This window comes from Terrapene carolina, unplaced genomic scaffold (genome assembly GCF_002925995.2).
Source record: "Terrapene carolina triunguis isolate 2854851 unplaced genomic scaffold, T_m_triunguis-2.0 Scaffold139, whole genome shotgun sequence".
Classification (NCBI taxonomy): Eukaryota; Metazoa; Chordata; order Testudines; family Emydidae; genus Terrapene; species Terrapene triunguis.
In genome coordinates, this window is record NW_020664490.1 from 8,077,342 (window position 1) to 8,088,334 (window position 10,993).

At 46.0% G+C, this 10,993-nt stretch overlaps 1 protein-coding gene across 2 annotated transcripts in view; it reads left to right on the forward strand.

Moving 5' to 3' along the window:
- LOC112103154 (sister chromatid cohesion protein PDS5 homolog B) overlaps positions 1 to 10,442 on the forward strand; it is a 222,883-nt gene extending 212,441 nt beyond the window's left edge. For both annotated transcript variants that reach the window (XM_026653450.1, XM_026653451.1), the window contains exon 34: positions 8,155 to 10,442. In XM_026653450.1, the coding sequence (XP_026509235.1) occupies positions 8,155 to 8,190 (36 nt within the window). In that variant the 3' untranslated portion in view covers positions 8,191 to 10,442. The remainder of the gene's footprint in view (positions 1 to 8,154) is intronic.
- The last annotated feature ends 551 nt before the right edge of the window (positions 10,443 to 10,993 follow it).

Here is a 10,993-nt window from a genome sequence, read left to right on the forward strand (position 1 = left end):
TCCCCTTCTAAGAAACAAGAGAAGACTCAGCGGCGCCGGGAGAAAGATCGGGGAGAGGCTAGACCCGTGTTGGGCAGCCCACGATCCCCATCGGGACCGAGACCTCCGACTCGGGTAGAGCGGAGTAGTCCAGTGCCGTCCACGCGCGCCTCGCCAGAGGTGAGAATGCCTTCGACGCCGGAGCAGCTCAGGCTGCGTGCGACGTCATGACACTTCCGGTACCGGGGGCGCCGCTCCAGTCGGGCCCCCGATCCCGTGGGAAGCCTTCGCTCAGTGCCCATCGACCCTCTCCGGACGTCTCTGAGGATACCGTCCCGAGTTGAAGGTCTGAGCCGCGGACATTATACTATTTTTTCATATTTTCATAACAAACCATCTAGCTACTTTAAGGAGCTCAGTAAATTGAACAGAAGTTCTTCTTCAAGTGCTTGCTCATGTTGATTTCATTGTAGGTGTGCACGCGCCCATGTGCGCAGTCATCGGAGATTTTTACCTTAGCGGTATCTGTAGGGCTGGCTATGTCACCCCCTTGAGTGCAGCGCTCATGTACTGGTATATCAAGCGCTGCCGGCCCTATGCACTCTCAGTTCTTTCTTACTGCCTGTGGTGGTCAGTTGGAGTGCCTTTCCTTGGTCGTCAAGGACTTGCAGTTTTCCTTATCGTGGACTTTGTGCCTTTAGGCTTCTACATCGTTATCTTTACTGTTAAGTACCTGTTAAGTGTTGTAGTTAGAGTTGGGTCCCAGTGGGGACTTCGCCCCCAGTGGGGCATGTCCCAGTCTCTGGGCTTTAAGCCCTACAATTCCTGTAACACACCTATGCCTGTTAGCAACCCCCATGGCAGCTGCCTCAAGTGCCTGGGGGAAGCACACGTTAGAGAGGTGCAAGATTTGTAAGAACTTTTTGCCTTGCACCCAGAAGGAGAGGGATATCTGGCTCAGGGCTCTCCTTATGGAATCTGCCTGGCATAAGTCAACCAGCACCTCGACATCAGCGCAAAGTGCACCCCCGGCACCATTCTTCGTCGCTGGTCCCTAAGAAAAGGGCTAAAAAACACAGCTCCCCGGCGCCGATGAAGAAGGTGGCAGTGAGCAAAAGAGCCTGCCCGAGTCGCCCATCCACACTGGAGCCCCACAGTTGACCATCTGCTGCTGAGGCTGTTAGCCCGGGGAAAGGTCCTCCTCTGACTTCAGCGAGTGGTACAGGACCGACTCTCTTGCCGGCACCGACACCTTCATGAACTCCGCCCATACTGACAGCACAACCAGTGCTGCAGGCCTCAACTAAGGCTCCTCAAGCCAGTCGATAAGGTTCCCCAAGGAGCGGTGGAGCACTGCCGATCCCTTGAGACAATGGCGCGCTGTCCACTTCCACACCGATGGACACCAGTACCATCATCTAGATCATCGCAAACTTCTCTTCGGTCTCCAGTGTCGTGGTCGCCCCTGTTGCGATGTGATTTGCCAAGGGAAAAAGCCACCCTTCCCCCTATTATCAAAGTCGGTCACAGTCCCAGAGGTCCTCATCCTGATGCTGTTCCCGGTCACCGATGCCGTGGGAATGATCTCCCTCCCGCTTCCAATCTCCCCGGCACTGCAGCCGCTCGCCGTGCCGTTGATACCGGTCCCCAGGACACCGATCTCCAGTGTCGGTGGTCTTAAGGCAAACTCAGGCCTTGACAGCCCTTCTGTGGTCTCCAGAGGGTGGTTCCTCCGGAACTGAGGGGCGTTTCAGCCCATCACCCCAACCTCAGTGACGAGGTATCCTAGCCAGTGGCGACATCAGGACAGTGATAACCAGGACAGTGGCCTGCTCAGTGGCCATGTTGGAGTACCTGGGGGGTCCAGTCATGGCGTTGCCCCCCTCAGCTCACTCATAGGTCAAAGCCATGTAGCAGTGATCATCGGCACCAGGCCCCGTGCCAGAGACGACCCCGGTGTCCGAAGTTCAGGAGGCTGCACCTACACCTAACTCATCCTCCCCAGCGGAGAAGGAAGAACAAGCCCCCCATCCACGGGTTCAGTATTCCTAGTCATCCCCTGACAAAGCAGTCACTGGGCCCTCCAGTGCCAGCCCTCCTGACGACTTCAAGGACCACCAGACCTTGCTCCGGCAGGTGGCTGACAACCTGGACCTACAGGTGGAGGAGATGGCTGAGGAAGAGGACACTCTTCAGCGTGCTGTCAGCCTTCACCCCATCCGTATTGCACTACCCGTGCATGAGGGGGTCTTGAGAATTGCCAAAGGCATCAGGCAGACACCCTCCCCTTCCCTCCCACCTCAAAGCAGAGGGAGAAGAAGTACTTCATGCTGGCCAAAAGCTTTGAATACCTATATACCCACTCTCCTGGCTCGCTGGTGGTCTCTGCGGCCAATGAGAAAGAGAAGTGGGGCACACCAACTCCACCCCACGAAATAAGGAGGTCAAAAGTTTTGACTTGTTCAGAAGAAAAATTTATTCCACTGCAAGTCTATAATTTCGGGTGGTGAATCACCAGGCCCTCCTGCGCCGCTATATCGTGAAATTTGTGGGGCTCTCTCCATAAACTCAAGGACTCCCTCCCACAGGACTGAGCCCAGGAGTTTGTTACTCTAGTGCAGGAGAGCACCTCGGCGGCCCGCTTTGCTCTTCAGATGGCATGGGACGCGGCGGACTCGGCAGCCAGGGTGGTGGCATCCGTGCCGGTTATGAGGCGCAGCTCCTGGCTTCAGGTCGCTGGTCTCTCCCAGGAGATGCAGACCTCTATCCAAGACCTGCCCTTTGATGGGAGCGGTCTGTTTTCGAAGCAGACTGATGCGAGGCTGCACGGGGTGAAAGACACCAAGGCCCCCCTCCCTTCGTTAGTATCCACACACTTCAGTTGGCGCATAAGCCATTCCGGCCGACCCCCCCATTGAGGTCCTGGCAGTCTCGCCCCGGACCTGCGAGGAGGGACAGGGGCACTGCTTTTAGTTGTTGCCGCCCTTCTACTTCCCGCTCGCCTGTGCAAGCCGGCCAGACCAAGCATTCTGCAGGACAGAAACACTTGTTTTGATGGCACAATCAAGAGTGATGCCCCAGCCAATTCCCTGGGCTGCTACCTTCCTCAACCACCTGTTCCCCTATCGCTTGGCCCGGTTGCGGGTTACGTCAGACCTCTGGGTCCTGGACATAATATCGCGGGGCTATACCCTGCAATTTTTGGCCAACCCTCCCTCCCACCCCCACCACTTCCCCGTCCCTCTAAAGGGACCCTTCTCATGAGCCACTCCTCGTTCAGGAGATCAAGAACCTCCTGTGTCTGGGGGCTGTGGAGGAGGTTTCTCGGGACAAGAAAGGAAAGGGATTCTACTCCCAGTACTTCATAATCCCAAAAGCGAGAGGGGGCCTCAGACCCATCCTGGACCTGTGCTACCTCAACATGTCTCTCAAGAAGTTGAAGTTTTGGATGGTCTCCCTGGCCTCTTATCCCCTCCCTGGATCCGAGAGACTGGTACGCTGCTCTCGACTTGAAGGACACTTACTTCCACATTTCTGTATTCCCAGGCCACAGGCGCTTCCTCCGTTTTGTAGTGGGAGGGCACCATTTCCAGTTCACGGCACTACTCTTTGGCCTCTCTTCAGCCCCGAGGGTTTTTACAAAGTGCATGGTGCTGGTGGCCACTTACCTCAGATGTTGGGGGGGGTGGTCCACCTGTTTCCATATCTCAACGACTGGCTCATCAAGGGCCGGCTCTCCGGATCAGATACAGAGAAGTCTTCACTTGGTGAGCTCCACCTCCTGCGACCTGGGTCTGTTAATAAACACAGAAAAGTCCATGTTCACCCCAGTCCAACGCATAGAGTTCATCGGGGCCGTTCTCGACTCCACACGGGCCAGAGCCTTCCTTGCAGAAGCTTGGTTTCAGGCCATGGCGGACTTGATTTACCAATTAAGGCACCAGCTCACCACAGCCCATATCAGTCTGTATCTGGTGGGGCACATGGCCGCGAGCACATACGTGGTCAGCAATGCTTGACTTCATCTGCGGCCGCTGCAGGTGTGGCTGGCCTCGGTCCGTATCCCCAACAAACAATCCCTTGACTGAGTGGTCACAGTACCGAGCCACATCCTTTCGTCCCTAAGTTGGTAGTTGGACCCCAAGTCGGTGCTTCAGGGGTCCAGACACTTCAGAGCGAACTCAGCACCCAGGGCCGCTGGCTGTGAGACTATCTGGCCCTCCATGTCAATGTCAGGGAACTCAGAGCAGTTCGCCTGGCCTGCCAGGAATTCTTGCCTCACCTGAAAGGCTGACAATACCGCTACGATGTACTACATCAACAGGCAGGGAGGGGCCAGATCCTCAGTCCTCTGTCAGGAGGCGCTCAGCCTATGGGCTTCTGTGTGCGGCATGCCATTCATCTGAATGCTGCCCATCAGCCTGGCTCCAGGAACGTCCTTCCAGATCGTCTCAACACGACCTTCTCGTCTCACCATGAGTGGTCTCTCCATCCGGAGATGGTCAGGTCGATTTTTCCAACAGTTGAGAACTCCCCAGGTGGCCTTGTTCTTGTCCAGGCAGAACAGGAAGTGCCACTAGTTCTGCTCCTTCCAAGATCTGGACAAGGGCTCCCTCTCGGATGCCTTCCTCATTCCGTGGATAGGGGTGCTCATGTATGCCTTTCCACCAATGCTATTGATCCATTGGGTCCTGGTGAAGATCAAACAGGACAGAGCGAGAGTCATCCTTGTGGCCCCGTCAGCATTGGTTCGGCATGCTGTTGGACCTATCGACAGCAGCCCTCCTCCTGCTGTCCTTTCGACCGGATCTGCCGTCGCAGAACCATGGCAACCTGCTGCATCCAAACCTGGTGGTGCACCTGACTGGGTGGCTGAATGCGGAGGAAAGAGCATGTTCGGCCCGCGTTCAGCAGGTGTTGCTCGACAGCAGAAAACCCTCGATCAGGCAACCTACCTGGCGAAGTGGAAAAGGTTCAAGTGCTAGGCCTCGGAGAGGCATGTCTGGGCCAAGCAAGCTTTGCTGTAGGACAGTGATTCCCAAACTGGGGTTCGTGAACCCTTGGGGGTTCTTGAAATGTTACAGGGGGTTCTCAGGAAAAAAATCCCTAATGGCGGACAGAGTTGTCCCTAGGGACCCTGGGGCAGCACAGGGCCAGCAGCCTGGAGTTCCTGGATTTCCAAGAGCTAAGCAGATCAAAGCAAGCATATCTATCACACTGAGGAGATTTAAACTTCAAGACTCCTTATAAGAAATGGAAAGGGAGGTGGATATTTTTTGCTGTTTTTAAAATTAAATAGGCAGCTAGTATAGTTTTTTAAATTATTATGAAGAACAAGTTTAAGCTTTGTTGTAACGTGTGTTGTTTGCCTGGACTGCTCAAGACCTGAATGCTTGTGTAGGAGGATCTCTTGAGTTGGTTTCTAAAATACCTTCATGCTGTTTCACATCTGATACTCCTTGATGAAACATAGGAGCCTTGTCTTATAACAGGCTTATTCAAAGTGATACAAGCTACGAAAGTAAGATCTTGGAAGAGTGTTGCCATTTTCATAATGTAATAAAAATACTGTAATGATAAATAATAATAAATAGTGTGTAATAATCATGTCATAAAAACAAATTTTATATTTCCAAGATCACTGCTTTTATAATTTATACTCCGGTAAAGGAGAAAATCCCTGGAAATATTCATTTTTAGGAGGGGGCTCGCGAGACTTGACATTTTAGTGAAAAGGGTTCACAGGTTGTTGAAGTTTGGGAACCACTGCTGTAGGATATCCTGGATTACTTGTTGCATTTGAAACTCCAAGGGTTGTCCTTTTCCTCCGTCAAAGTCGACCTGGCGGCCATCTCAGCACTGCACCCCCTGGTCCAGGGCAGGTACCTCTTCGCGCATCCTATGATGGTGCGTTCCTTGAAAGGGCTGGAGTGCCTCTACTCACATGTCCAGGAGCTGGTTTTCCCCCCCTGGGACCTGAACCTTGTGCTTTCCAGACCCACGGGTCCTCCCTTCAAACCTTTGGCTTCCTGATCCCTCCTCCTCCTGTCCTGGAAGGTCTCCTTTTTGGTTGCTATAACATCAGCCCATAGGGTGTCAGAGATCATGCACCCTATACATGTTTTTTAATCAAGGACGAGGTGAAGCTACATCCTCACCCGGCGTTTCTGCCCAAGATTGTGTCCCAGTTTCATACTGGCCAGGATATATTTTTACCTGTCCTCTGCCCAAAGCCCCAGGCATCGGATGAGGAACAAAGGCTTCACACCCTGGACGTCAGGTTGGCACTGGCTTTCTACATAGAACAAAACTCTTCCGTAAGTCAATGCAGCTGTTCGTCACGGTGTCGGATAGGATGAAAGGTCACCCTCTGTCCGCACAGAGGATCTCGTCCTGGATCACAGCCTGCATCCATTACTGCTATGAGCTGGCTAAGATACACCCGCCAGTAATTGTAATGGCTCACTTGACTAGGGCAGAGGCATCATCGGCAGCGTTCCCTGTACGGGTGCTGGTGCAAGAAATCTGTCAGGCCGCAACCTGGTGTTCCGTCCACATGTTCATGTCACATTATGCGCTGACCCAGCAATCTAGTGACGATGCTGGCTTTAGCAGAGGTGTGCTACAAACTGCGAAGCTGTGACCGAGCCCACTCCAAAGATTCTGCTTGTGAGTCACCTACAGTGGAATCGGCATGAGCAAGCACTCAAAGAAGAAAAAACGATTACCCACTTTTTCGTAACTGTTGTTCTTCGAGAGGTGTTGCTCATGTCCATTCCATTACCCGCCCTCCGGTCCCTCTCTGCTGGAGTTGTTGGCAAGAAGGAACTGAGAGGGCATAGGGCCAGCAGCGCCCGATATACCAGCACATGAGCATGGCACTCAAGGGGGTGACACAGCCAGCCCTATGGATACCGCTAAGGCAAAAATCTTCGATGCCCGCGCACGTGGGCGCATGCGCACCTACAATGGAATGGACATGAGCAACACATCTTGAACAACAGTTACGAAAGGGTGGGTAACTGTTTTTTCCCCTCTAGTTCCCATTTGTCAAAGAGCTGCTAAGCAATCCCTGAGTACCTGCCTGCTGAGTTTAGAAAGTCTGCAAGAGTCCTTACAGGCCTTAGAAGTTGATGTGGAAAATAGTATTTCTTGCTGGTTAGTAATATTTTCTCAGTTTGCTTCTACAGCATACATTGAAACTGCTATGACAGATAATTCCAATAATTTATTTAAGTTCTGAGATATTACCAGTATCTGTAATTGTGCCAAGTTTAAGGCTTGTTACTTTTATGAATTGTAGGCTTGGCAGATCCAAGGAACATACGTGATACCAAGTTTAAATTTTAAATAGGTATTTTTAGTTCCTTCAAGCTTTAGAAGATTTACTTTTAATTTTCAGAAAATTCAGTCTTTATCTAATTCTTAAGATAGGCAGGAAAGAGTTTTTTGTTTTAAATTCGGGAATGACAGACTAGCATTTTTGTATCTAACCACAGGATTTAATCCCTCATGTAACTGCAAATCTGTGTAAACTGGGGAGCTGCAAACAATACCTCCATACTATAGGCCAGATGAAATTGCAGAAAAGCACAATTTATAAGAATAAAACCCAAAATGCAAAGTCTTGCCCCAAAAACTATTTAACTAGTAGTTTACTATTTGGGCCAATTCCAAGAACTGCCCATCTACAGTTTTTGGTAACTGGTATCTCCCAAAAAGGGGTGGGGTTTGGGGGTTTTTTGTTTTTGTTTTTTGTTTTTTTGGTAATACTAGAAGGAGACAGGCCTAGGGAGCTCCTATAAATATATTATTTCATATCTTATGAAGAACTGTGTAAATTCATTGTCAGTTCTCAACATTTTTCCCATAATGGAATACATTTACACATGAACTTTTTCAAAATAATGTATGTGCAGCTTTTCTTTAAAATAAATAAATTTAATTAAATTAAAAAATTAATTTATAAAATATCAGAGGGGTAGCCAGTCTGGATCTGTAAAAAGCAACAAAGAGTCCTGTGGCACCTTATAGACTAACAGACATATTGGAGCATAAGTGGGTATTCACCCACAAAAGCTTATGCTCCAATACGTCTGTTAGTCTATAAGGTGCCACAGGACACTCTGTTGCAATTTATAAAATGAATCTCTTGACTCTCTCTTCAAATAACAGGTACGTCGCAGAACTTCCAAAAGAGAGAGGCGATGAGGAAGCACGTAATTATCCACGTTCCAAGGTGAAAGCTTTGAAGAATGTTCATAATTTGAAGCTTGAGGCTGAATGAAGCTGTTAGTGCACAAAATGGGGTTGCTGAAGACAAAAACTTACTTTACATTTACTACCCCTACGTTTGCAGTCCCTAGGTCACAAGCTTTAGCCACACACGTTGATATCATTAACTGTGGATTTTTGTGAAGTGTAATGTGCGCTGCCTTTGTAGACATATGAACTAAAGAAGAAAAGTGTAAATAGCCCTTTTTTAATGTTTCTGACTTCTGAAGTGCTTGTATAGCTTTTATCAGTGGCTTTAAACTGACAGTGCCCAACTGTTTATTAGATCTGTTGATTTTAAAAAAAGAAAAAAGTTTTTGTTAGAATGGATCTCAAGCAATATCTGTCAGTGTTCATATTTGTACTCTCCTTGACATTTAACTGTGAAAAAAAAATCAGTTGAATAAATAGTGCCATTTTCTTTTGCCACTATTTGTTGGGGGGGGGAGGGGAGAAAGAAAAGGAATGATCTTTGTTTCCTTTGTATATCTAATCTAGAGTTTACTTCTAAGCACCCACCTGTCATCAAAGTGCTAAATTACTTTCTTTTACCAGTGAATGATGTCCGATAGAATACTACAACATATTCAAATTGTGAAATAAGTTGTCTGATTCACTTTACACCTCAGTATTGATGCCAGGCTTTTCTGGACTTCTAGTGGCATTGAAAATTCAGAAAGGATTTAAAATATTTTAATTTTAAAAATGTGTTATTAAATAATGTACTGAATACCCTATCCATTTTATCTTCCCCTATCAGTTTTTATTAATCTACTGTATCAATAAAATTCTGTAACTGAATGAGTTTTTAATAGTCTAGTATGTTGATGTGTATAGATATTTCCTCCTGAACATTATGTTCACACAGAGCAAATTATTACTACATTATAATATGAAATCTGATATATAAACATTAGTGAAAATACAGTTCTCTTATTACAATGTAAAGTTAATCACAAAGAAAAAAAAATTTTATTGATGCAGTGTGTCTTTATAAAGCTGTTCTTGAGAGCCAAGTGTTTTGTATTTTATAGTGAGTTGCATGTTTATGAAAAATGTGCTGAAAATGGGATGTAATTTTTTTCGGAAACTTCGTATCTAGCAGTAGTATATGGTAGGTTGCTTCATGAGAGCACCTTCTACCAAGAGTTTATTGTACTTATTTTTTGTGAGCCAAATTTTTTTTGGTATGAAGAGCTAAATTGTCATTGAATGACCAGCTGTAGGTCTTTGCAGTCAGGTATTCAAGATTTGAATGAAGCTCGCTTTTATTTAGTGCTACTTTAGAGTTGTTGAATTTTTGTTGTTTGGGTGTAATCTACAAAGAACAGAGATGAAATATGTAAGGCAGTATCCTGTGTGCAGTTTTACAAACTGTCTTTGAACCAAAATGTATAGGTTATTATTTTATGCTTAGCCAAGCACGTTTTTATAATTTCAGGTGCACTTCTCCCTCTGGTTCCTTGCAGTTGACGTGAAAAAGATCAGTTTCTAACTTATTAAATCTTTATCTCATTGAATAATGGAGCATTTTCATATAACCCATCAAAGCATATGTTCTTAAGTTATATTTGCAAGATAGTACATAGAGCATAGGGATGTGAGAGAGAATGATAGTGTTGAAACATGGTTTTACCGATTTCAAGACTACATCATAAGAAATGTGACTGTTTTCTTTTGACTTTTTCAATTTAAAATTTCTGTTCATTGAAATCTTTATTTTCAAAAAGTAGATTATTCTGCCTCTACTTAAGTTTTTCCCAGTATTCAGCTATTCTACAGTTATACCCATGAATATGGGGGAACTGCTGCCCATAAGGGCAGTTAAAGTTGGTTTAAGTGACTGACTTTGAAATTTTCATTAGCACAACTAACCTGAATAGCTTATTTACACTTCAGCAGTGCAAATGCAAGTTTTTTATCCTATAAAATAAAATTTGAAAGTTAACTTTATATTTTCTTCATTGACAGAATTGCACTGAAAACATTTATGGAAGATATGTCTTTAAGTCCATTTTATACAAAATATGAAAAATTGGTGTTGAAAATGCTGCAGGCTGTTGGTTATATGTCCATAAGCATGATTAGATCAAATTTCATTGAATATAGATGTACAACAACTGATCATAAAATATGATTAATGTAAATTTAAACTATAGTTTTGCAATTTAAATGTTTATTTTTTGGGTTATGGCGTGTAATTCATTATTACAATGGAAAACAGGTGCAGCAGATATGACATTCTGATATTCAAACCTCTTCTAGGTTCATCCTCATCTCCACATATAAGTAAAATGAATATTTTATGTACTAATATTGAGATCTGCATACAGTAGCTACAGTAGAGTAAAATAATTATGTATAAAAATATAAATTGCTAACACTTAGTTAGCATGTTCTTCTGCAATGATAATGTTCAGTTTATAAAAATGTACTGTATTACATTAAAAAATCAAATTGAACTCACTGTAACAAGTTCCAGTATGAAGTTCTTACAAAATTACAGTGAGTATCTTGCTGTATCCTGCAGCAAATTAAGCTAATCTTCGTTATATTTCATATTCTTGCTGCAGTCCAACAGGAAACTTTCCATGCGCTTCACTTTATATGTAAAATACATGCAGTGACTGTAACTCTTCTCTAGCTGTTAAAGGTTAATTTACTTCTGACTCCATAAGCTTGGTTTTTGACACTTCTTCCTTGTTTCCACCACCACCTCTGAGAATGTGAATATTAAGGG